At 38.1% G+C, this 27,375-nt stretch overlaps 1 protein-coding gene and 5 non-coding genes across 6 annotated transcripts in view; 1 reads left to right on the top strand and 5 right to left on the bottom strand.

The window, feature by feature from the left end:
- LOC131980034 (contactin-associated protein-like 4) overlaps positions 1 to 27,375 on the top strand; it is a 148,764-nt gene that overhangs the window by 55,724 nt on the left and 65,665 nt on the right. The window contains exons 5-10 of the mRNA XM_059344168.1: positions 2,392 to 2,592; positions 10,995 to 11,167; positions 13,008 to 13,154; positions 14,590 to 14,857; positions 17,758 to 17,907; positions 18,054 to 18,225. Coding sequence (XP_059200151.1) covers positions 2,392 to 2,592; positions 10,995 to 11,167; positions 13,008 to 13,154; positions 14,590 to 14,857; positions 17,758 to 17,907; positions 18,054 to 18,225 — 1,111 coding nt within the window. The remainder of the gene's footprint in view (positions 1 to 2,391; positions 2,593 to 10,994; positions 11,168 to 13,007; positions 13,155 to 14,589; positions 14,858 to 17,757; positions 17,908 to 18,053; positions 18,226 to 27,375) is intronic.
- trnal-uaa (transfer RNA leucine (anticodon UAA)) lies at positions 11,422 to 11,506 on the bottom strand. Its single transcript has one exon. It is a non-coding gene; the product is annotated as a tRNA-Leu (tRNA).
- Positions 15,883 to 15,965, bottom strand: trnal-uaa (transfer RNA leucine (anticodon UAA)). Its single transcript has one exon. It is a non-coding gene; the product is annotated as a tRNA-Leu (tRNA).
- Positions 18,670 to 18,752, bottom strand: trnal-uaa (transfer RNA leucine (anticodon UAA)). Its single transcript has one exon. It is a non-coding gene; the product is annotated as a tRNA-Leu (tRNA).
- trnal-uaa (transfer RNA leucine (anticodon UAA)) lies at positions 19,759 to 19,843 on the bottom strand. The gene has a single exon. It is a non-coding gene; the product is annotated as a tRNA-Leu (tRNA).
- Positions 24,494 to 24,576, bottom strand: trnal-uaa (transfer RNA leucine (anticodon UAA)). Its single transcript has one exon. It is a non-coding gene; the product is annotated as a tRNA-Leu (tRNA).

The raw sequence follows: 27,375 nt of genomic DNA on the forward strand, positions 1-27,375 counted from the left end.
GCTGGCTCACATAAGGATGGTCTGTATCACACAGTGGTGGAAAATGTATCCCATACTCCAGAAGAAGTACTAATACCACACCGTTGCATTACTCCACTACAAGTAAACGTCCTGCATTCAAAACTTACTGACGTAAAAGTACAAAAGTATCAGCATCAAAATGTACTTACAGTATCAAAAGTAAAAGTACTCGTTGTGCAGATTGTTTTATATACTCTAAAGATATTACTGGATTATTATTATTAATGGATTTAATTAAGCCTTATTTTAATGTTGTAAAAATGACTCATTTTACCTACGTATACTGTTATGAGGTTTAAGAAAAAAAGTCTAATCACTTTAAATGTATCATGTTTTTATGTTAAATCTCGACCTGAAATGTAACTAAAGCTGCCAGCAAGCTGCCAGGCGCAGTAATGTGCTGCCCACTGCTCCTTGCATGGTGTGTTCACTTGTGTGTAAAAAAGGATGGGTTAAATGCAGAGGTTGTATTTCCCAATTGTGGGATTCATAACGTAATCTTCTTCTCTCTAAATGTGGTGGAAGTAAAAAGTAAAATATTGCCTCAAAATGTAGTGGAGTAGAAGTATGAAGTTACATAAAATTGAAATACTCAAGTAAAGCACAATTAGATTGAATTGCTTGAGTAAATGTACTTAGTAACATTGTGCAACACTGACTGCACACCCAACCAGCTCTGGAGCAGGCATCTACATATGTTGAGAGCATTCATAAAAAGTCTCATAATTCATCATTTTGCATGGTATAACAATGCTTTTTGGTTTAAATACAGGCTTAATACAACATAATGTTGATGCTTTGAGGCAGGCCTTGGGGAGGTCTCCGTTATCTAGTGAACCTTTAATTGGATTCATGCTTGTTTTCACCCCTGTTCTAAATATAATAAGGATGTACTCTATTTCCATGGTGCCATATGTTTTGTCATTTCACAGTTCCCACACTGTGTCACCTTATTATTTTAGGTTGGTACACTTGTTGTATCATCAGTTTACAGTCTTACTTCAGATAACACATAACCAATCACATCTTCTCTTGTGTGTTTTTCCATATTACATACATTGAGAAACACAAAAGCTTTCAGCCAACTGTTGTCTGCCACAGCAGGATTTAACAGCATGTTTCACACTTTTCTCAGCACAGCGGAAAAGCACATTGTGTTAAATGTTTAATTGGTTCTGGTCCTATTTTCGTTTAAAGTACTAATTCTAGCATTGACGCAATAAATAAACACACTTTTATCCATATAAAAATTGAGTGCTAAACATATTTATTCGAACACCTGCCATAAAACAGAATCAGATATTAATCAAGCAGAACATTAAACCGCTAAAACTCATCTTTTCTGTTCAGGAATGCAAGTACATAACTATAATTTGATTTTAATCAAGAAAGTATAATGTGCTTTACTATTTTTACAGGGTTTTTTTTACAATAATAATTATATTTTAGCATTAAAAATATAATTTCGGCCAAAGAGCTTCTACATACTGGTTTATTAACTAGTAATAATTTAGAACAGCTGTGGCACAAACTGGTAGTCTAATAAATTTATTACGCACTGTATGTATAACTCATTCACCTGTTTTTTTATGTTTCAAAACGCAGTACTGTTACTCATGTGGGGGATAAAATCAGTTCCATCCATCCATCCATCCATACATCCCTATCACACTATTTAGTATTTAAACAAAGCTTTTTCATTTAGAGTTAAGTGCATCACGAATTAATTGCACATGAATATATAAAACATGTAAAGCGAGTCACTATTTGCTCAATGTCAATAAGGTTTTTGCAATATGAAAAAAATGATATTGAATACGTCCTGGAGATGTGAGCCCTGCATAGCTGTAGTAGTTGGCAGAAGTTTGCCTAAACACAAACATAACATACAAAACATATTTTTATGTCCCCTTATAAATCAAACCTTGACTACACAGACTTGTATCTGTGCAAAGTTTGTCACTAGAGAAGTGTTTTCATGTTCCTCTACTGAAAGGGGAAATGTTTTTGCACATTCATTAAAATCTGAGATTTAAAAGTAAGTCGGGCAAACTAGATAAGGTAACCCTGAAAGCCCATCAAAAGCCGAAACCTGAAACCTTCAGTGCTAAGCAGACGTTGTGCAGAGAGCAAAAACACACTTGATCATAGCAGGAATAATTGTTTGGTTCACAACCATTAACCCTGTGTCAGCCACTGCCAGTTACAAGCTGACAAGCTATTAATCCAGATTTTTTTTTTTCTCTTTTTAATGAGCCAGAATAAGTTTAAGATGTTCGTTTTGTTGCTCCACTTGTCTTTTACAGCCCACGTAACATACTGTTGTGAAGTTAAAGACCTGTATCTGCTGTATCTCTCTGTGTCTTGCAGCCTCAGATGTCGTGAGTTTGGACGGCAGCAGCAGCAGTCTGGTGTACAGGTTGAAGCCGAGGCAGACGTCCAGAGAGGTTGTCTCTCTGAAGTTTAAAACCCTGAGGAATTCTGGGACACTGCTGCACGCAGAGGGAGAGGGAGGACTCGGCTTCAGTCTGGAGTTAGAGAGGGGAAAGCTGCTGCTGCTGCTCAGACAAGGTACAACACATACATTGCACGTCTTCTTTTTTCCCTGTTAAAAGGGTTTTTTGAGGAGTTTTTACCTGCCTGATGTGAGGGTCTAAGGACAGAGGGTGTAGTACCATCTACAGTCTGTAAAGCCCTTCGAGGCAAATCTGTGATTTGTGATTTTGGGCTATATAAATAAAATTGACTTGACTTGACAAGATATGTACAGAAATTATTTCCACTCCAAAATACTGATAGACACTGACGTCCTCTCATACCAGATACAGTACAATGGAGAAACAAATACTTGCATTATTTGCAAAAGAAAAGTGGGAGTTTGTTGAACTTTGAGCTCTTCTGAAGTGACCTTACACAACACACCTTGTCAAGATAAATAATCAAGTGATACATGTGCCAGCTTGTAAAAACATGGCCAAAAAATAAGAATGTTAGGTTGTTGATTGATGAGTCATCTTAAGTACTATTAAAAATAAAAGGTTTGCAGATTTAGTCAACATCTCTTTTGAACATGATTTCCAGTGAAAAACCTTCAGCAGAGACACTGTGTTCTTTGTTGAATATCTGTATAAGGACAAGGATAATTTAAACCCCTCTGAGATAACTTTAGCTTGGTTGTGGTTGGGTGAGATGGACGACACGCACACTGCCGCCTGATTGGTTTAAATCTTGGCTCACGCTCTGCTGCTGCATCTCTGTCTGGTTGCAGCCATGATGGATGGCTCCCGTTTACTGTAGCATGTGTTAGGGCCGGACTCTGTGAGACTTGATGCATGGCTTATGGTCTGTACAGAAAGAGGTGTGTGTGTGTGTGTGTGTGTGTGTGTGTGTGTGTGTGTGTGTGTGTGTGTGTGTGTGTGTGTGTGTGTGTAAACCAGAGGTTGTCAGGCTGCCGTGCTGAATCATCACCATATGGCTCACCTCTCATGAGGAACCCATCTGGCTGCTGAAATACTTTCTCCATCCATCCATCCCTCTCCTTCTTTCTGCCTCCTTCACCTGCTGCATTTTACATCTCCCTAAACACCAACACCCCCACCTTTCTCTGCCATCTGCCAAATCCTCTCATCCCTACATCCTTATCTTTCTTCCATTCATCTTTCATCCATCCTCTTTAAGTTCTGTTATGTAAAGAGTCTTATAATGACAGAGGGCATCACATTAAAAGAGAAAATGTCACCTTAAAAGAAGGCAGTCTCCTTAACACATTCTCACATTACAGACATGGTTAAATCAAAAATAAATTAGAAATAAAGTTACATTTTTAATCCTCTTGTCTCTGGTTATGTTGTAGGCCAAATACATGTTTAAAAAAATATTTTTGAATACTTTATATTGAAATCATTATTTTTTCAGTATTTTTGATTTTTATCTTACATTGTGGGGTGTGTATATAGAAATGAATACCAGCAAATGTGTACGATTTAAAGTAGCGAGCAGAGCAACATTTTGGGTCGTAACGGCTCAGGGAAACCAGCAGGCTTGAACCCAAAAGTAAGACTCACGGATGAGTTGAAATAAAAGTTCACTTCACTGAATCACAATCACATACAAGGGTGAAACCCAGGCGGACAGTCAGAGCAGGCTGCAACAGGCAGAGAATCATTGAACTGCAGAATAAAGGCTGTAAAGTTAAGGTAGATGTAGAAGAGATAATCTGCCAGCTGATCGGATCCACATGCAAATATTCTGCTTGACAGCTAAGCACACTGGGTCCGGTGCATATTATCTGCGTTGCCATGTTCCATTTTTTTCACTCCACATAACAAAAACCCATCCAGCCAAAAAAGATACAATATATGGCTTGAGATCTTGCAGGAACTGGGAGAACATAAAGATGTTAATGTAGCAGATATGCACTTTCACAGGACAAATTTGAGGGTCTTGTCTAATTTGTGTATTGTGTAGTTAAAGTTAGTTGCATCGGCATCGGCATCTCCATCGTATGCCAGCTGTTTGGCAATCCTTAGCCACATATTGTCCTTTGTTCGGTTGTTGAGGGAGAAAAAATGGACCTTTTTGACAGCAACTTATCTATGACCAGTAAGTTGGAGGTATGACACCAGATTTTATTAGTCAAACTAATTTTCCACAGGCAGAAGTTAGATGAAATTGAGGAACGTCCAAAAATTGTGCAAGCATTAATAAGAACCCACAAAATCAATTTGAATACATTTCCATGCATATTCTTTGGATGGAAAATTCTTCTCTTCACTGCAAAAGAGTGTGTCCTAAAAACAAGATAAAAACACCAAGTCTAAGGGAAATGATCTTGCTGCATGGACAGATAATTTAACTTGACAAGATGTCTTGAATTAAGATTGTTAAATCTAGAAATAAGCATGTTGAACACTTGAAATAAGAGATTAACTCTTAAGACAAGATAAAATATCACATAAAATAACACTTCTAACTAAGTTTTTTTTATCTTGGTAAGAAACAAATAATTTGCAGTGTTCTTCTTCCATTTGTGTCCATCTTAAAACTTGTTTCTGTTCCAATTACTGTTGTTTTTCAACAGGGCTCATATTTCTTTGTTTTTCATTATCACAAGAGGCCAGTAGCATTTTTCAACTCTACACGCTTCATATATCTCACAGTGTTTTCTGGTTCTCTCACCCCTTGTTTGGCCCTTTTTCCTTAGTTGGATGCACTTCATCATTCTTTCTCTCATTATTCCTGTCTCTGCCTTTCTTCCCCTCTATTTCTTTTCTATCCCTCCTCCCCCTCTACAAAAGGATTTTATAGGTTACAGATTATGTGATTTAGGTCATGTGCTGTGTGCATTGACCCTGAGCTCATGCATGATCTCTCTGCTCTCTTAACACTAACACTCCAGGTCTGACCTCCTCTCTGGAGCAGATGGAGTTCTCTTTATGAGGCAACACTGAGTAACAGCTCCTCACAGAAACAGCAACAATGTCCTGGATAACACAAAACAAAACAGAGACTTTTCTCTCACGTAGTGTAAACCTACACTTTCTGGCCACTTTATAGCACCTGTTAAACTTCTCATTAATGTGAATATCTAATCAGCCAATGCAGAAACCCATCTCTGAATGCACAACACGTCCAACCTTGAAGCAGATTTAGACCAGATGTTCTAGAGTAAATGTTCAGTCAAAGTCAATTGACAAGTAGTTTTATTGAAAGCGTTTATTTATGTGAACATAAATACTCTACTCCTTTTTTCCCCCAAATCAAAGCTCCATAAATTGCACATTTAAATAAAAAAAGGCTATGAAATTAAATAGGTCAATCTTTTTTCTGAAATATATATATTTATATGAGAAAAGAATACCGAACATTACAAAAGAACTAAATATGACAAACCCTAAGGGCAGCATTTATATATAAAGAAATATTTTTTAACTATGTCAATAAATGCGATATGGTGATATTCCATATCACATTTAAATTCACCCCTTTTTTAAGAGGTGAAAGAGAATTGGGGTCAAGAGCACAACAAGCAGGTCATCACCTCTGACGGAGAGAAAATGAGCAGCACTGGCCACAGGAAACGAGGGCTGCGGTCGAATAGTCAAAAAAATCAGCTCCTAAGTCCTTTCCTAACCACTTTTCCTTAACCTCAATGGAAAACGTCACGAGGTCAAGGAAAGATGAGAAGGAGAATTCATGAGGAGTTAGGAGAAGACGATCGCGGTGTTTAGAGAATCCGACTGCACTTACACTTAGTCTACGTCATCACGCGACGGCGGATGTTGATGACGTCGAATGTCGTGGTGAAACTACAATTTTCCGAAGATGGACTACAAAAATCAGCGTTCTCACGAATATTAGGCGATTACCATGATTGGAAATGAAATGTAACAAAAAAGAATAATAGACCACGCCAGTCACAAAAGTGAAACAAAATGGTGATCACATTGAGAAAGGTTGATCATGCACCTGTCCATTCATATTTATAGACAAAATACCAATAGGTATGATTGAATGAAAACTGATAAATCATGGCACATTTACAACGTTGAGTGCTACAAAGCCACTACTGTACATGTTATTATTATGCTTTTAAAGCATACCTTTATTATTCAGATCTTATTCACATATACACAATCTATAAAATTGCTAAGAATTAAAAAAAAATAAAAATAAAATTGGATGAATTGAGATCCTATGTCATTATTCTTCATTTTCAACATATAATTAAATTAAGATGAAAACACATCAGTAACTTACACGACGATCTGCGGGATTTGTCAGTCATTTTGTTCGTTTCTTCTCGTGACCGGTCGGCCTTATATGCTGCTACCGCAAGGAATTGTGGGACGGCATTACCTCCTTTCCTTTCGTAAAGGATGGTCCGGTGTATCCTATGCTAAAGGAGATAATAAAGGAAGCATTGAAGCTCCTTTCCTTAACAGTTAGAGAATTCGAACAGCTCTTATCATGGCGGCTACGATAATACTTCCGGGTCATTTCACTCAGTTAGGAAGGTTCCTAAGCAAATTTGACTATTCGACCGCAGCCCAGGACCCAGATAGGCTTCACACACCTGATCCCAATCAGAGACAATTAGCCTCCACACCTGCCCACACTTGGAGCTAATGAAGCCACAGGCCTAAGTGAGTGTGAGTGTCACTGCCTCTTACAGTTACACATATTTGGGGCTAAATTTGATCACTCATGAATTGATAAAATGGTCAAAAATCCTTATTTATTTATTTATTTTAAATGAAGAGGCTTATATTCTGGATCACAGGGATTGAGATTCCTCACTCACCAAAATTGGTTTTACTAGGGGATTTATCTGTTTTACCCGGTAACAAGATAAGGAAAACACGTTTTGTTAGGCTATCCCTAATTGCTGGAAATAAATGTATTGCCATACTGTGGAAAAGTGAAAACCCACTGTCTCAATGTGGCTTAAGGAAGTTGCATCATACATGGCCTCTGAAAAAATTATGTTCAATGTGAAAAAGAAATCCCATCTTTTTGAAAAATACTGGAGTGACTTTAAAACATATCTGAATAACTCTTCACAGTTAACTAGTTGAGTACTTTCAATGATGTAGCGGTAGTTGTTAGCTGTTGTTGGTTGTTACCACACCTGTAAGACCAAGCCATGACCTTTGTTGAATGTAATTTACTGTACTTTGTAATGTCTTGTACTACTTTCTTTATATTTTTTATGGTTTTAATTTATTTTATTTACTTCAGTATTGTATTTATCTATCATCTACTTTACTATTACTGTTGTTATTATTATCCTTTATTATTATTATTATTATTATTATTTATTAATTAATTGATTATTTTTTCATTATTATTATTGTTATTATTAGGGATGAAGGCAAGAGTTGGCCTTTGGGGCCTGATTTGGGAGGGGGGTGGGTTTGGGTGGAATTTAAGTTCTACTGCTGTTACTGATGCTGTAAACTATATGAAAAAATGTTAATAAACAAATTGTTAAAAAATAAAAAAATGAAGAGGCTAAAAAACAATACATCCAGTGTGTGCTGCTTTCAAGCTGTGCATTTACATAGAGAGTTTGATTTGCTTGGCTCCATTGCACTCTAAACAAAATCAGGTAAAACCAGTGTGTTAACACATTTACACATCAGTGTTGATTTTAAAATGACTAAATCTGATTTATACAAAAATTGGTTAGAGTGGAGGCAATGTATAACAAGTAGAAAATTCAATCTGATACCAGGCAAAGGTTCCAGGCCAATAACCAATCTACAAAGGCTTCTAACAGCAGATATTTCACTCCACTCAGTCTGCTATTTGTTGTTCAGACAGCTGGAATAAACATGGTTTAATAAGATTTAGATCTGCTATGCAAAACCATTCCCCTCTGCTTTACATCCATCATAATGTCAGTGTGCTATAGTGTGTCCATGTTGGCTCATAGCTCAGCCCAGCTCTTTCCTGTTACTGAAATATTTTTAGGAAAACAAACATGCTGAGGGTTCATGGGTCCTTCTGTAAGCTAAGGCATCATTTTTCATTAATCAAGCACGTCTGAATGGTTGATGAAGGAAAATATCAAAACTGACACCTACAACAATTTTTGTATCAGTCTCATTCATGTCCTATATTATTGTAAAGTGCATGGTGGGATACTTTTCTACCCGAGAATGCAGATTGACAAGGCTTTGTGGAACAGAAACAGGCAACGTATACCTTCAGCTGCAGACAATAAGGCAAACACTAGATTTTATGTTCTAATGACAAGCCAGCAAATCATCTCTACCCCAAACAGAGAGATGAGACACAGTAGCGGGATTCTTAATAACCAGATCAAATCAGTGAGCTGAAATATTTGCTTCCCCAAAGTATGTTTACAGTGTGAAAATTATGTTTGGATTACAGTGACAGCAGCTCCTGATAAGGTTTTTTTTTGTCCTACCTCATAATCAGATTTAGAGTCCAGGTGAACAGCTGTGATGAAATTTCAGACACAATGTTATCATAAATTGTACATACGAGGTAGAAGTAGCCACATTCTACACAGATCAAAAATATATTTTTTTACGTAACCAAAATATTACAAACTTTCATGAACTGAAAACACACTGTGAAAGGGTCACAGTTCTGAGACAAAAACCCTGTGTGCAATTTGGTAGCGACTTCACAATGTAGCCATGCCGTAAATCATACCCTGCTTTATCGTCTATTTTACCCTAAATGAGACCATATTTTTCTAAATAAACACCCTGCTTTATTGAAGAAGACTTGAAACTACAGTCAATGAGACAATAAACATATTAGGAAAATGTAATAAATCAAGTTAGAAGTTGGGACATTTTTCATACATTAAGTACTTTTTTCAGCCAGTAGAGTCGCCCCCTGCTGGGCATTAGAAAGAATGCAGGTTTAAGGCACTTTGTACTGGCTTCACTTTTCAGGCCTGGAGGTTGCAGCTCAGATGTAATATGTTAATTTCATGGCAAAGAGAAGAAATGGTTGAGTAGAGGCTACAAGAATGAGGCAAACACATCCAGACATGCTTGCTCTTCTTCAGCAGAGGATTTCTTTGTTCTGTCTCACACATCCAGACTGACAGACACATTTTGATTTTCTGGGTTTCTGCAGAGCTTCGAGTATGTCAACAAGGTTCTTATATGACCAACATGTTAGCTTCATGATATTAACTGTGCACATTCATGCACCATAGAGAGAGAAAAATGTTTTTGTGACCCCGTGACTTTTCCTCTGTGCTACCATCACACTGGATTTTTCACATCTGCTGACCCATTGCTTGTTAAAATTTTCTGTGCACCATCATGCTCTGATCAGGAAGTAACCTATTGGTTTCTGGTGACCCCCGTCACAATTCATATAATAGGCTTGCTCAAAGAATCACTGACACTGTGTTGTAACATTTTTCCCAGCTGACTGCCTTGTCATAAACCTACATGCACAATCATTAACTTCTTAAAAACAATATAATCAATATTTTTTCCTCCCTTATGTCCTCAATACTCTTTAAAAAAACATTGACCACAGAGGAAAATAAAGAGACAACGGTGAAGAAAAAGAAAGAGGGAGCTCTGTATATTAATATCAATTTACATTCTAATTGTTTGACCTCGGACCTCTCGTATTGATTCTTGTTTCTCTTTCCAGTCATTCAGCCAGTAAGCAAATCATCCATTCAATGAAACCCTCAATCATAAGTTCTTTCTCCTCTATTCAAAACCTCCAACAACATCTGATTTGTTTTTGTCATCCCTTCTCTCATATTGATCTCACTTTCTCCCTCCACTCTGCTCAAATAACTCATCACAATAAATGTTTTGACAGAACAAACATCCTCCGTTTCATGAGGTTCACATCTTAACTTTCTCTTTGTAGATTCTGTTTTTGCATACAAGCTAATATACCCTCTCAAAATATGGGCTAAAATATAAAAAGAATACATTTGTCCATCATCATCAAACTGTCTCTGTTTCTCCCTCTTTGAAGTTGGATTTGTGTCTCCCTGAAGAATGTCTGATACATTTTTAATGACTGATTGACTGTATTCAGCTCTTTCCAGAGTTCTGTCTTTTAGCAGAAACACGACATTGCTCACTCAGTACTTTTGGGAATGCAGAAATAGATCCAATAATTTGGACCTGCTGCTGCTCATCTATCATTAATGATGTCTCACCATGTTTCCACTGCAGTTTTTCATATTCTGCATTGTCACACATTTAGTTCTCAAATTCTACAATACAGACATCCTGCAGTTCCTAATGAGATGAGACAGGCTGACCTCACTGTGGTCCTCTCTGTGGGATACGGAGGAAATTAAAATATTCATCACAATAAAGACACTTTTATTGTACTTGTGTTAACTTCTGTTTACATCAGTTTGGATAATAGAAAACACCATTCATACAAGGATCAGAACTTCCACAGTTTATACTCACCACACTACCTCTTTATCTCTTCTCTTCCAGGTAGAAGTTCCTCTGAACCCCGGCGTCTCGCTTCCCTCGGCAGCCTGTTAGATGATCAGTACTGGCACTATTTAGCAGTGGAGCGGCGCGGCTCGCACCTCAACCTCACTGTGGACAAACACACAGAGAGGATTCAAATCCCTGCAGAGTTCAGCCACTGGGACATCGAGCAGGTGAGATAAAACAAAGAAAAAACAACACAAACACAGACTTTACACATCATTATGTTATCCCAACACTCCCTCCAAATAATCACTTTAAAAAGCCTATCATTAATCAATGCAGAAGAAGTATAATCTAGCAGGTTAGAGTGGATGTGCTCATCATGATTAGGCCTTTTTATTACCTTTAACCAACACTGCATTTGACATCACCCTCATCTCATGTATGAAATAGGATCATGCATCACTGCATTAACAGTTTAAATTACCAGGAGTGGGGTTTGAACCCACGAGGGCTTACATGCCCATTGGATCTTAAGTCCAACGCCTTAACCACTCGGCCATCCTGGTGACTTTAGTTGTTATTTAAATACTCTTTTTCTAACCTTGACCTTTAATCCCACAAATGTAACATGTAACGTAACAGTTAGCTGGTGAATGAAACTCCTACTTTCGTTTGGAAGTGATGCCTGTTGCTAATGTAGGTAGAAGGCTAGTAGCTAACCCTAACACTTGCAGCTTAGTTTACATTAGATAAACAGCTGTTCCTTACACTTTTGTTCTTGTAGTTTTGGTTTTCAGATGGAGATAAAACACAAATACAACCCTCAAAACTCTTCAAATGCTAAGTATCCCTCTGACTAGAGCCGTATGTATTTTGTGATGATGCATGAATTAATTTTACTGTGCCATCTTCTTTTCAGGCCGAGCATCAATAATAGGTGCCTTTAAATTGTTGCATTATTTCCACAAAAATTAACCCACTAGAACTTGTGTGTCCTTTGCATCTTGACTGCGACATCTTAACCACTCTCCACTGCCTTTTTATGCAATCAGAAAAACTGTAAACCGCTCAATGGGCCACATGCTACAACTTTACATTTGCAATGTATGAGTTTTAAAACTCAAAATCACTTCAGATTAATGACATATACAATTTATTATTGGAAAATGTCCCATACTCCGACAACAGGTCTGCACTACTTGCAAATTGTCTTTGTGCCAAAGGGAAAATTTTAAATACAAGAAGACTGAAAGCATCAAGTTCTCCTACATGAGTCATACAAGCCTCTTAAAATAAATCTCCTTATCTGTCCCATCTCCTCCACATTGCCACCTCCTCCCGCTCCCTCCAATCTTCCTCCTCCATCCACCTCTCTGTACCCTCCGCCCGCCTCACCCCCCAACTCTGGAACTCACTCCCACCGGACATCCGAAACACAGACTCTCTCACACGATTCAAATCCAGAAGCAAAACTCATCTGTTCCAATAAGCTCACTCCGTTTGATTACACTGCATTTCTTTTTCTATGTTTTATTCTTTTCTGTAACCGCACTGCTCTCTTTGTTTTTGTGCAATGTTTTGTCTTGTTTAAACTATTGTACAGTGTCATTGAGTGTTAGAAAGGCGCTTATAAATCGAATGTATTATTATTATTATTATTATTATTATAATCTGTTCATAAGAGTGGTTGTTCCATGAGGCCCAGTGTTCAAAATTACCTTGTACATAGAATGTGTAGATGTCATATTTCAATTATTTAAAGTGTAGCTTCACCCCTAAGTCTGAGCTAAACTCCACACACTGTATACTTTTGAAAAATACTAAAAGAGGATGGAGTTAAATCAGCACTGGCCTTGCAAAGTTCCTGGCTGCTTTTAAACAAGTAAATGGCTTGTTGAGCCGTTTTTAAATCATAAAATGCACATTTCTTATACATATGGTAAGAAATATCATGTTAAAAAGTACATTTGTATAATTTAGTTTGTTGTTTGTTTAAAACTGGTTTAGATGTCTTTAATCTACATGAAACCCTCTGAATATGTCTTTATCTGTTTATCCCCCGTACAGCTGAATGTAGGAGCAGTCCAGAGCCTCAGTTCTACAAAACCAGTCTTGTCCAAGAGAAACTTTCACGGCTGCCTGGAAAACCTGCTGTACAACGGCCTCAAGCTGATAGAATTAGCTAAACACAAAAACCACCAAGTTACTGTTGTGGTAAGTTCAGTCAATTAAAGCACCACCCGCTCTTTTGTCAGATTCTTCTAACACTCTGTGCTCTTTTTATCTGATGGAATCAATCACTGGATGAAGGCGTCTGAAACCAAAAGACTGCCTGGATAAAATATTCTGCTTGGTGTTTTTGTGACTTTTTTGTGACGACTAACCAATTATTCAACACAGCGCTTACATCACCAAAGAGCAGCATGTACTTCTTTAGTGTTGGTGATGTTTTATTTAGTTTCAAGTAAAAGTGTTGTTTGTTTCAGTTGCATTTTATTGGCCACTCTGTGTGAATGCATTCCTTCTGTGTGTGTGTTAGATTCCCTTTGTCCCCACTGGGATTCAATATCCATGGTGACATATTGGCTTCACCACTCGGCCGCTGTAGTTTCTCGCTGTTTTGGCTGCTAAATGAGCGGCTAGCTGGTTAATGAAGCCAGGACAAAGGACTGTAGACAGTGGTTAGACTCTCTCTAATGCCCCCTCATCTTGGCCATTAGAACCTTCAGATGTTTCTACATTCACCATGAGTGGAGCGAGCTCATCAGGGAGAGGCGGCGAAGCGTTTCTACAGGGGGTAATAAATGCTCTCTCATTACAGTAAAGGCCCAGGCAGCAAGAAAAAAACATGAATTCTTGGTAAAGAGGTTCAGAGATTTCACATGCATGGCTAAAGATCTAATAGAGGCAATTTTATGTTGGTACTGTCTGTGGCTCTTAAGGTACTCTCCATAAAGTTATGATCCAATTTAATACAGAGACTAAATGGTGCTTCATATGGCTCTGTGAGGGGGCATTAACACAAAGAACATCAGAGAGTGGGTGAAGGAGGATTGGTGTGTCAGAGCGGCAGAGTCCTCAGGCTTTTTAAAAGATTTTTAAGTTAACTTTTTTGTGCAGCAGCAGAGCCCAATCCCACCATGAGTTATGGTACATCACTTTAACTGCACCACAAAGGGCTTTTAGTTGTCATCTGTGTTTCCGGAGCATTATAAAGATAGCAGGCTGATATTCCCAGCAGAGAGGCTGGGCTGTAATGTATTACTGCTGCAGCCTTAGCAATGGACCCCGTGTCATTACCACTACTCAAAACAATGGACTGTAACAAAGATGTCAAGATATTGTAGTACTGGGCTTACTGTATGCTCTCTTCCTTTCATTTCCATTCTTTATCTCTTTTACTTCCATGCGAGGTGACTTTGGTGCTCTGAGTTTGCTTTCCTAATCTTATTCTAAGCCTTGCTGTTATCATTATGGTAATACCGATGTCCTCTTAAGGAGACTTGCTGATGAGATCATTGGGACAGAGGTCACATCGGCACGCCCTCTGCAGCTGATTAATATTCATGTTTTATGTTGTTTTATCTCTCTAGTAATCATTTTTCTCTGTCCCATCCCTCTCTCTCCACTCTGCATCTTTCTCTCTCAGGGCAATGTGACCTTTTCTTGTGCTGAGTTGGTGTCCGTGGCTGTAACGTTCCCCGGCCCCCAGAGCTTCCTCCAGTTGCCGGCGGCGGCAGCGTCCTCCTTAGGGGGCGTGTCCGTTGGGTTCCAGTTCAGGACGTGGAACAAGGCGGGGCTTCTGCTAACCTTTGACCTGCCTCAGGGCGGGGGCGTGGTCTGGCTGTACCTGAGTGAGGCCAGACTCCGGCTGCAGATCCATAAAGCTGGAAGGGTGCTGCTGGAGCTCAGTGCAGGTACTCCAAACCTTCAGATCCACCTGTAACCACGAACAGATTACATTAACTCATTACTATGTCAAGCCATATGTAAGATAATATAGCCCCTCGACTTCCATGACAATGATCATCCTACAATCCTACAATGTCATTTAGCAGACGCTTTTATCCAAAGAGACGTACAAATGAGAGTTAATACAACACAAGCTAGGATGAAGTCAAGAAACTTAGCAAGAGTAAGTGCTGTGGGTTAAGGTTGAGTCCATTAGGACACAAGTGATTTATAGGTCGCAAGATCGGTGAGTGCGATACTTGTCATTGTCGTCAGTGTAGATCAAGAGTGAAGGTGTTCAGTAGTTGGTCTTCAGTCTCTTCTTAAAGATTAAGAAGGACTCAGTGGAATGGATGGAGTTTGGAAGTTTGTTCCACCACCGGGGCACTACAGAGGAGAAGAGTCTGGTTTGAGATGCAGAGGCCTTCAGCAGCAGAGGAGCCAGACGTCTTTCACTGGAGGAGCGTAGTGGACGGGAGGGTCTGTGAACCTGAACAAAGGAGATCAGATAAGAAGGGGTTGTGCCCATTGCTATTTTCTAGGCAAGAGACAAGGCTTTGAATTTGATGCGGGCTGTGACCAGGAGCCAAGGCAGAGAGATGAGGAGCAGAGTGATATGTGCTCTCCTGGGCTGGTTGAAGACCAGACGTGCAGCCGTGCTCTGGATCATCTACAGAGGCTTGGTGGTGCACGCTTCATCCTAAACATTTGAAATAACCAAAAAGTCTGGCGTCCTGGTGGCTCATTGGTAGAGTGCATTAAGGCTTAGTCCTTTCATGCTTCCCCTCTGTCTGCCCTCTTCACACTCTATCTCTGCCACTGTCAAAATGATGAAAATTGAGCTAAAAATCATTTAAAATAACAAAACATAAATCATTGGTGAGAAAGCATAAACTGGGCAGGTAACAGTGGATGTGCTTGTCATGAATGGGTTTTTTGACATCACCCTCATCTCATGTATCAAATAGGATCATGCATCATCAGTATAAATTACCAGGAGTGGGGTTCGAACCCACGAGGGCTTATGCCCATTGGATCTTAAGTCCAACGCCTTAACCACTCGGCCATCCTGGTGACTTTAGTTGTTATTTAAACATTCTTTTTCGTACCATGACCACATATGTAACACGTAATGTAACAGCTGGTGAATGAAACTCCTCATTTGCTTAGGAAGTAATGCTTGCTAATGTAGGTAGTAAGCTAGTTGGCTTGCATGCAAACGCTTGCAGCTTAGGTTAGAGTAGATAAACAGCTGTTCCTTACACTTTTCTTCTTGTAGTTTTGGTTTTCAGATGGAGATAAAACACAATACAACACTCAAAACTCTTTAAATGCCAAGTATCCCTCTGACTAGAGCCGTATGTATTTTGTGATGATGCCTGAATTAATTTTACTGTGCCATCTCCTGCTCAGACTGAGCATTGATAAAAAAAAGTGCCTTTAAGTTGTTGCATTATCTCACAAAAAGGAATCCACAAGGACTTGTGTATCCATTGCATCTTGACTGCAACACATTAACCACTCTCTGTGACTTTTAACGTTTTTAAACTTAAAAAAAATCAACTATGGGAAGACACAAAACCTGCAGTTATCTGTCCACACCATGTTCAACTCTTCCTTTACACCTTTGCTATTGTTTTCTCGTCTCACAGAGGCAATAAAAAGTATACAACCCTCAAAACTCTGTAAATGCCAAGCATCACTCATACTAGAGCCCCATGTACAGGGAGGGGTTTAGTAAACAGTGAATTCAAACTATTTCTCTTGAACCAACAAGGACATATTCACACTTTTCTCTATAACAACTGCACTTAGTTCAAAAGTCCAACGTTTATCTTATGCTCCCCAGCCTTATCTTGATTACCACATCTCTGTTCACACATCCACATCCCTCTGGCAGAACGCTGTGCAGCTAATGGCAGTGTAGGATGACTGGGTGTGTTCTGAGCAAAGTATTGTCAGTAAGAAACATAGAGGAGATAATGAGATATTGATTTATTCCCTCGACTCCTAACAACATACAGATTCACGAGGCAGGCGCCGCCTCGCTGGCACTTGTTGCAGATCAATCACACAGAGGATGCAGGGAGTAAAGTAGATGCCTGCTGTGGTCTCCACTCAGCTGCCCCCAAAGGTTTTTCTACTCCATTTTTACCAAGTCTGCCACCAATCTTTACTCATTTTTAGGAGGGTCCCAACTCTCCAAACCCACAATGGCATTAGACTTTGAATTCAAAAGAAAAAAAATACAGGCACTCTGGTGGATTGACAAAAGTTAAAAACCCTTTATTTTACATGGGTTACATCTAAAAACACCAACGCGTGTCAGCTTGCGCCTTCCTCAGGGTGTATGGGTGTATTAGACTTTTAATGTTAAAATGTTGTGATTGCAACATGTTTTATCTGCACTAAAGGTTATCCCATTGTTAGAGTCTGCAGAGTCTAGATTAATAATCAACAGGTTTTTGGTTTTATGTTCTGACTGAACTGTCAATCACATTTTCAAATTTTTCTTTAAAAAGGTAGGTGGCACAGTTTCAAGTATGATATAATTTCCTTGTGTTTCTGAAATGTATCACAGTATTTTTTGATTTTGCCAATCCTTTTGATACATTTTTTTTAATTCAGAATTGAAATTGTGACAAACCTACTAATTTTTCCTGATTATATTTTAGTCTTCAAATCGAAGTTCAGTGCAAGACAAGACAAGACAAGTTGTGGTTTGAAACAATATCTTAATGGCTAATACTACACAAGTGCCTGTGCTGGAAACCCACATCTGCAGCTCGATGTGCAGCCATGAACACATTGGCGGGGAAGAATCTAATTTTCAATAATGTGTGTAAATGGATTTTTTTGCCCCTAGGTTCTGCTCTGAATGACGGTCAGTGGCATTCGGTGGATCTGAACTGCAGACGAGGTCGTCTGAGCATCACCGTGGATGAAGAAGAAGGAGGCAGCGCTCAAGCCAGCCCTTCATTTCCTGTCACCATAGAAAGTCACCTCTTCTTTGGTGGTAAGAGTTGAACGGGTCGGCTGTGTCTTTCTAAGTAATTAAACCCTGTCAAACATCAAAAAGCCACATGGAAGTTGACAAAAGAAACTGTCAGGTCATCTATGAACACAATCTTCATTATCTGATCTTTCTTCTCTTCTTTTCAGGTTGTCCCACTGACAATGAAAGGCAGGACTGCAGAAACCCATTTAATGTCTTCCAGGGCTGCATGCGTCTCTTAACTCTGGACGACCAAATCGTGGACCTGATCATGGTGCAGCAAAAGCTCCTAGGAATCTATAGCAACCTGCTAATCGACATGTGTGGAATCATCGACAGGTCAGTTTCTGAAGAAAATCCCCAAAAACATTTTTGCTGCTTTGCTATTAGTCCTGATATTACTTTCCTGTCATATTCTGCAAAGTCCACAGAGCTTCATCACACCAGCATTTAAACAGTAACAGAATCTTTTGGACAGAATCGACTTGCATTGATCGATGTATTCGCTCATAGAGGTGAAGTTAATCAGCGACAAGGTTTGGCTTTCTTTGACACATTTTGGTTTCAAGCGTGAAAAAAACATCAATATGAAGATTACATTTTCCTGCTGTTATCTCTCCAACATGTCAGTCACATGTATCAAGACACAGACTTCTTTGTGTGTGGATTTGAATGCAGATACCATCAGGATATTGAGCCAAACTGTCATTTTTATTGATCATTTATGATTATGTCTGTCATTGCCCTCATATGTGTCTCAAACAGACAACATTTCAATTAATTTACCAGGAGTGGGGTTTGAACCCATGAGGGCTTATGCCCATTGGATCTTAAGTCCAACGCCTTAACCACTCGGCCATCCTGGTGACCTTAGTTGTTTTTTTAAACAGCAAAAAAAACAAGATTGTGAAGACAACCTGCTGTTATTTTACATAAATCAAGAGCACGCACATGCCATTGTTGTAAGACGTGGCTTAACAGCATGTTAATTGCATTTACGTTACATCTTGAAAAAGAAAAACAATGACATCGGCCTGTCTTGCTTTTGGAGCCAGCCTCTAGGAACTGCAGTTTTTGGCACTTTCACGTTTGGTCTCATTTTTTCATGCACAGAGGTTGGTGCTTTTGTTTGAGTGGCAACTTCAATGGAAATTACATCTGCATTAAAACCTGAACAAGTTCTGATCCAGAACTCTCTTCCTTTTTGTCACACTTTGTCGCTTATGCTGTTTATGCAGACATTTGTTGTGTATTTGTTTTTTAGATGATGATTTTCTGATAATGATACATGTAATAAGTGTAGTACAGTTGGAAGTTAGCTCTTGTAGGTAGTGGTCTACCGATACCGATTATTTTGACATCTGTCTTAACCGATCCCCTGCCAATTTTTTTGGGACGATTATTGAAGCCGATGTTGCCTTTTCTCCCTCCATTTACATGATAAAAATGACACAATGATAACAAATGTTACACAAGTCTCAATTTAAACAAAAAAAGAAACATTTTTTACCAAAACAAACAAAACATATTAACAGTTGGATAGCAAACAATGTGTATGTTGTTATAGGCCTCGAGGTGGTGGCGCCTCAGATGATCCACATATTTGATGTGTTTTTCTTTTTTCCGGTATCAACAGCAGCTCACCAGAGAATGGTTGCACCGAGCCTTGCCTGGTGTTGGCTCAGTGAAATGGGCTAATTGACCAGCGAACGCACACACGTATCGGCCGATGCCAATACAAGTAAAAAACGCAAATATCAGCCGGCCTCCAGTTGTAGGTAAAGCTCGACCCAAGGGAGGTCCTTTAAGCCTTCTCCAACCTGATTGTGAAAGTATATCAGACTACCAGGAGAGGGGTTTACAGGTTTAAATTACCAGGAGTGGGGTTTGAACCCACAAGGGCTTACATGCCCATTGGATCTTAAGTCCAACGCCTTAACCTCTCGGCCATCCTGGTGATTTTTGCCTCTTCTTAACTGCAAAATATGAATAAAGCTACAATACATCAATCAAGACCATTGTAACACAGCTGTTTTTAGGCCTTGGATATGGAGTCCTTTGTCCATAGTCTGCATTAATTTAATCAGTATTGGTTTTCTGAAAGCATAAGGACACAAAATGGAGCAGTAGTAGGAAAACATGGCAGTGACTAGTTCAAGAAATATTTTCTGAAATTATCTGAAGTGATATTAGTGAAAAGTAACAATCTCCAGGCATTGGTTCTAACTGCAGCAGTGTGTGTTATATGCACATTTCCAGGAATACACACAGCAGTTTCTGAAATCTGTAATGATTTATGAGCTACCATGGCATGGATGTCGCAGTGATCCAAATAACCAAGCCAGGGTACCAGGAACGGGGTTTGAATCCACAAGGGCTTATACCAGGAGTGGGGTTTGAACCCACGAAAAAAAACATGGCAGCATTGCATTTACAGTTTTTCACAACCGCTATGACCCGTTTGTCAGAACCTTAAAAACTTTTTCAAAACTGTTAACGCACATCACACCTGATACACTCAATCCCCCAAACAGTTAATTTCATGGTCAAAATCACCCAGTGTAACTAAACACAGACACACACTTCCAAAATACAATAATACACTAACACAATTCACCAAATCTACCAAAACACTGACACACGTTGTCTTCCAACAGAAACATTTAGTCAGTCACAGCACCGTGTCATAAAAAACACTGACAACTGATGGAAGAACACAAACCGAATCACTTTGCATGTTTCTTATCTACTTTTTTTCCTTTTTCTTTTACAATCAACAGATTATTGTATTGATCATACATGTAAATTAACCCTCTGGAGTCTCCAAAAGCTCCAAAGCATGACATCTTCATCATCCAGACTAGAAAAAAAAGCAGCGTGGAGCCCTACTGTAAATTTACCTCTAAAGTTCTGGCTGTAAACTCCATGAGGCCAGTTTCAGTTTGATGATGATATACCAAGTAAAACTGGAGACAAGCTCAAATATATTTAGTATAAAATGATAGAACTGGATGGAACCCTCTTACGTATATGTTGTATTTGCGACCTTTGTTCACATTTGCAACATTTACTGTAAAATTCTTTATTGAGCATGATAGTGTTTTGAAAGTAAAAAAAGATTCAAAATCACATTTTATGTTGGACTGAATGACTAAAAAAGACACAAAATGACTTACAAAGACATGAAAAGACATGAAAATGATTCAAAAATGGACAAAATAGCCTCCATAGAGACAATGTTTGTGATGATGTTCTTCATTTTTCATTTGTTGGCCATGAATTTTGGTCCTTTTTTGTACAACACTCAGTACAGAAAGTGAACGAGCCGTGTCAGAGCAGCTTTGCAGAATGTTTACGTATGAAAGAAGAAGATAGTGAATGACAGGATTTGCAGTAAACACTTTACTGTATTGCAAATTAAAATGACTTACAGTAGAGTAAAGAGGTAAAAAAAAATCAGCTGTCATTCATTACTGTATTGCCAAATAGACAAAAAGAAAAAGGAGCAGAAGCTGATCAATGTAATCTTCAATTCATTAGTTTTGAACATGAGGTTTTCTGTTTTGACAAACCGTGTGAAAACAATTGAAAATTCACCAGTTAACATGTACTGTTTTGGTCTTGATTGAGCTTGTGTGTAAAAGGAGTTACAGTTTTTCACAACCGCTATGACCCGTTTGTCAGAACCTTAAAAACTTTTTCAAAACTGTTAACGCACATCACACCTGATACACACAATCCCCCAAACAGTTAATTTCATGGTCAAAATCACCCAGTGTAACTAAACACAGACACACACTTCCAAAATACAATAATACACTAACACAATTCACCAAATCTACCAAAACACTGACACACGTTGTCTTCCAACAGAAACATTTAGTCAGTCACAGCACCGTGTCATAAAAAACACTGACAACTGATGGAAGAACACAAACCGAATCACTTTGCATGTTTCTTATCTACTTTTTTTCCTTTTTCTTTTACAATCAACAGATTATTGTATTGATCATACATGTAAATTACAGTTTTTCACAACCGCTATGACCCGTTGTTCAATACTTTTACCGCTTTTTCAAAACTCTTCACACAGTTACCACAACATCAGCCTGTGTGGGCGATACAATTAACACAATTCTTCTTCTTTTGACACAAAATACACACATTTTACACATTTAAAATTAGTTTTAACTCCTTTTACACAAAAGCTCAATCAAGACCAAAACAGTAGACGTTAACTGGTGAATTTTCAATTGTTTTCACACGGTTTGTCAAAACAGAAAACCTCATGTTCAAAACTAATGAATTGAAGATTACATTGATCACAGCTTCTGCTCCTTTTTCTTTTTGTCTATTTGGCAATACAGTAATGAATGACAGCTGATTTTTTTTACCTCTTGACTCTACTGTAAGTCATTTTAATTTGCAATACAGTAAAGTGTTTACTGCAAATCCTGTCATTCACTATCTTCTTCTTTCATACGTAAACATTCTGCAAAGCTGCTCTGACACGGCTCGTTCACTTTCTGTACTGAGTGTTGTACAAAAAAGGACCAAAATTCATGGCCAACAAATGAAAAATGAAGAACATCATCACAAACATTGTCTCTATGGAGGCTATTTTGTCCATTTTTGAATCATTTTCATGTCTTTTCATGTCTTTGTAAGTCATTTTGTGTCTTTTTTAGTCATTCAGTCCAACATAAAATGTGATTTTGAATCTTTTTTTACTTTCAAAACACTATCATGCTCAATAAAGAATTTTACAGTAAATGTTGCAAATGTGAACAAAGGTCGCAAATACAACACATAAGAGGGTTCCATCCAGTTCTATCATTTTATACTAAATCTATTTGAGCTTGGCTCCAGATTTACTTGGTATATCATCATCAATCTGAAACTGGCCTCATGGAGTTTACAGCCAGAACTTTAGAGGTAAATTTACAGTAGGGCTCCACGCTGCTTTGTTTTCTAGTCTGGATGATGAAGAAGTCATGATTTGGAGCTTTTGGAGACTCCAGAGGGTTACAGTTTTTCACAACCGCTATGACCCGTTTGTCAGAACCTTAAAAACTTTTTCAAAACTGTTAACGCACATCACACTTGATACACTCAATCCCCCAAACAGTTAATTTCATGGTCAAAATCACCAAGTGTAACTAAACACAGACACACACTTCCAAATACAATAACACACTAACACAGTTGACCAAATCTACCAAAACACTGACACACGTTGTCTTCCAACAGAAACATTTAGTCAGTCACAGCACCGTGTCATAAAAAACACTGACAACTGATGGAAGAACACAAAACTGAATCACTTTGCATGTTTCTTATCTACTTTTTTTCCTTTTTCTTTTACAATCAACAGATTATTGTATTGATCATACATGTAAATTAACCCTCTGGAGTCTCCAAAAGCTCCAAAGCATGACATCTTCATCATCCAGACTAGAAAACAAAGCAGCGTGGAGCCCTACTGTAAATTTACCTCTAAAGTTCTGGCTGTAAACTCCATGAGGCCAGTTTCAGTTTGATGATGATATACCAAGTAAATCTGGAGACAAGCTCAAATAGATTTAGTATAAAATGATAGAACTGGATGGAACCCTCTTATGTGTTGTATTTGCGACCTTTGTTCACATTTGCAACATTTACTGTAAAATTCTTTATTGAGCATGATAGTGTTTTGAAAGTAAAAAAAGATTCAAAATCACATTTTATGTTGGACTGAATGACTAAAAAAGACACAAAATGACTTACAAAGACATGAAAAGACATGAAAATGATTCAAAAATGGACAAAATAGCCTCCATAGAGACAATGTTTGTGATGATGTTCTTCATTTTTCATTTGTTGGCCATGAATTTTGGTCCTTTTTTGTACAACACTCAGTACAGAAAGTGAACGAGCCGTGTCAGAGCAGCTTTGCAGAATGTTTACGTATGAAAGAAGAAGATAGTGAATGACAGGATTTGCAGTAAACACTTTACTGTATTGCAAATTAAAATGACTTACAGTAGAGTCAAGAGGTAAAAAAAATCAGCTGTCATTCATTACTGTATTGCCAAATAGACAAAAAGAAAAAGGAGCAGAAGCTGTGATCAATGTAATCTTCAATTCATTAGTTTTGAACATGAGGTTTTCTGTTTTGACAAACTGTGTGAAAGCAATTGAAAATTCACCAGTTAACGTCTACTGTTTTGGTCTTGATTGAGCTTTTGTGTAAAAGGAGTTAAAACTAATTTTAAATGTGTAAAATGTGTGTATTTTGTGTCAAAAGAAGAAGAATTGTGTTAATTGTATCGCCCACACAGGCTGATGTTGTGGTAACTGTGTGAAGAGTTTTGAAAAAGCGGTAAAAGTATTGAACAACGGGTCATAGCGGTTGTGAAAAACTGTAATAGTGCGAGACATGAGTATAAAATATGACGAAGATATTTTCTGAAGTGATATTAATGAAAAAAAAACAACAATAACATTACATTGGCTCTTCTTGCAGTAGCAGGAGTCATTTCTTATGTTACATGCACATTTACAGGAATACACAGAGCAGGATTTGAAATATGATGATGTCACAGTGATCCAAACAAGTAAGCCAGATTACCAGGAGTGGAGTTTGAACCCACGAGGGCTTATGCCCATTGGATTTTAAGTCCAATGCCTTAACCACTGGACCATCCTGGTGACTCAGCATCATGTCAGGTGCAAATTTAAATAAAGGCCCAATACATTAATCATTAACATCTTAACATTGGAACCTCTGTCTCATGCATTCATTTATTCCGTATTTGTGAACATTTTCTGAGAACATATGTACCAAATGGAGCAGTAACATCAAAGAACACGGGGACATGGGCACAACCATTAAACAATTAAGCTTCACTGAGCGTCGTCTTGTCTTTGGGCTGGCTCAGGCACCTCAGCCACATTGCATGCAATATTTGCCCTTACCAGGCAACGTGGGTAAAAACCCCTAGTGTGTCGTATCCAGCCCTGACACATCTCCACGCTAATGTCATCACAAGCTAGCTCCATTGCTTCAAGAAGATTTACCCTGGTGCTGACATGATGAGAAACACAGTGACAGCTGTGTTTTATTGCATGAGAATTGTTTTTAGAGTTTTGCAAAAGGAATGACTGAGATCTGCAAAAAGTGTTTTACTAGATGAAGATAGTTTATGGTTTTGTCAAAAGGATGTTCGATTCGGGGAATGAGTTTAGACACCTGAGCAAATGATTCACATAACAGGAATTTCTGTTTTAGCATTTGAGAAAAACTGTAAATCACTCATCCATGAAGAGTCAGGGGGAGCGTTTGGGCTTTTCCAATGTAATAGAATATGTCTGCGGGCTATGAGCAGGGCTAAGATATTTTAATACAAGGAGTTGTATTCATTAAGTCAAAATATCCTTCAAATTAAGGTCCAGTGACTTCAGACATCAAGAAAATCATTACAAACATTGAATTTCTGCGTCGTACATGGCAGAGAAACATCCATGTGTATCAGACGTGCTTTTGTTGTTGGTGACAGCAGAATTTAAATGACGCCAGTTGGGAATTAACATAATTAATGAATATTTGTCATCCTGAGTGGTAGTTCAATAAAGAAAAAAGAAATGTGATTTTCTTATGAGCAGATTCATTCCGTTCCAATGGGACTGGTTTGCGTTTCATAATTTAACACGTCAACAATTTTAAAGCTATTTTATTTTTTATTTTACCATTAGCTTATCTCATTTAGGCAGAAAACCAGGGAAAATTCTGTCTTCTGTTGCTTCCAAGTAGAATTTAATAACTGGTGCTTTCCAGGCGAAATAAAAAGCATAAAAAAGGAGATTTGACAGAGAGTAGCAGCAGCAGCGTTGATCTGTCCAACAGTAATGTGTTCTGCCGGGTCTTAAGCAGGAATGTTTCTTCTCTCCTTGATTGTTTCGTCAAAAAAAAAGAAGAAGAAACTTTTTGTTGTTTTGGAACATCATTTTTCTTTCTTTTTCTTTGCAGGCAGTATTATGTTTGTGAGGTGAAGCGAGAGAGCTGCACCATCCAGGACACACATAGACACACACAAGCAAGCTTAAGCCCTCATTCCTGCACACACACTCATAGTTTCTCCCTTGTCAAATTAACTATTATTGTTAGTGGAGATCAGCGGTGTGAGAATTATATTCTTGCTGTCAATTATCGGCTCTGCTTAGACTTTTCCGTTTTAAGTTCTTTTGTGTCTTTGATTGGCATCTAGAGCCATACATCATTAATACAAGTAATTATAATGAAATGTCAAGTAACATTATATGAACGTCAACTCCACACAGAGAGGGATTAAGATATGCTGAATTAATGGTGGGCAGAGGGTGGATGTACATGTAAAACATAATATAACATTAATATAAATATACAAAGGAAGACAGAAAAAGACGAGGCAAAAAGAGAGTAATTGAGTTTATTTTCTCGCTTTAGAGACAGAGACAGTGAATATAATAGTTCTCCAATTTAGACCAGATGTGGGCATTAGGCAGTCCCTGTCTGGCCTGCGTGAAGTTACCCGGAAATTAGAAATCAATACAACCACAGTGCTTTTATTTTGAAGGCAATTTACATATGTGCGTGCAAGCATTCGCACCTGCACAGAAATATCTTCCACAAAAAACACTGAGTTACCTTGTAAAAAACATATTGCTTTTTGCATTATGTTAATAAATTGCTGGTTTACTGCATAATATACAACTCTATGTTGTTTTTGTGGTTTGAAGGTATGTTGTGTTTAAAGTAAATGGAAAAAATGAGATAATGATTGTAGTTTTCTTACTGCTATATTTGACTTACTCCACATTAACATAGTCTAATCATAACATGTATTCTTACCAGCAGCAGCTCAAAACCAGATAATTTACTGCTTTTTATAAAGTGATGAAATTGATATTGAGCAGCGTTTAGTTCAGAGTTTTGGTCCGGCCCTCCCCAACCTTTGCAGTGTCTCATGTGGCCCCTTGGGAAAATGAATTGCCCAACCCTGACATTAATGTGTCTATGACATTTTATGGAAAAAATAACATAAAAATGTTTTGTTTGCAAAAATGGTGAATAAAAACAATACTTATGGGTGATGATGTAAAAGCTCCAACCAAAGCAACAGAATACTTTCTATCTCTGAATGATTTAATATAATAATGTTGGTTTTAGCCATGTTTTTGACCTTTGATTGGATTTTAGATAAAAGCTTATGAAAGTTAAGTTGGAGCTTTCTGTATTTTTGTACATCCAAACGTAAAGCATCTTAAGTTGAATTGAAGCTCATGTGATGATACATAATTTTCAATACAAGCCATTGATTGTAACATGATAAAGAAAAGTATAACTATATATATAGTCAGTGACAATGCAGGATCAGAGGAATAATTTCAACCTCAGGAGAAAGAGGGAAAGAGAGATGTGGGAGCGCAGAACAAATTGTTCTCCTGTTTTGGTGTCACGCCAAATAGCAA

Source organism: Centropristis striata, chromosome 11 (genome assembly GCF_030273125.1).
Source record: "Centropristis striata isolate RG_2023a ecotype Rhode Island chromosome 11, C.striata_1.0, whole genome shotgun sequence".
NCBI classification, from domain to species: Eukaryota; Metazoa; Chordata; class Actinopteri; order Perciformes; family Serranidae; genus Centropristis; species Centropristis striata.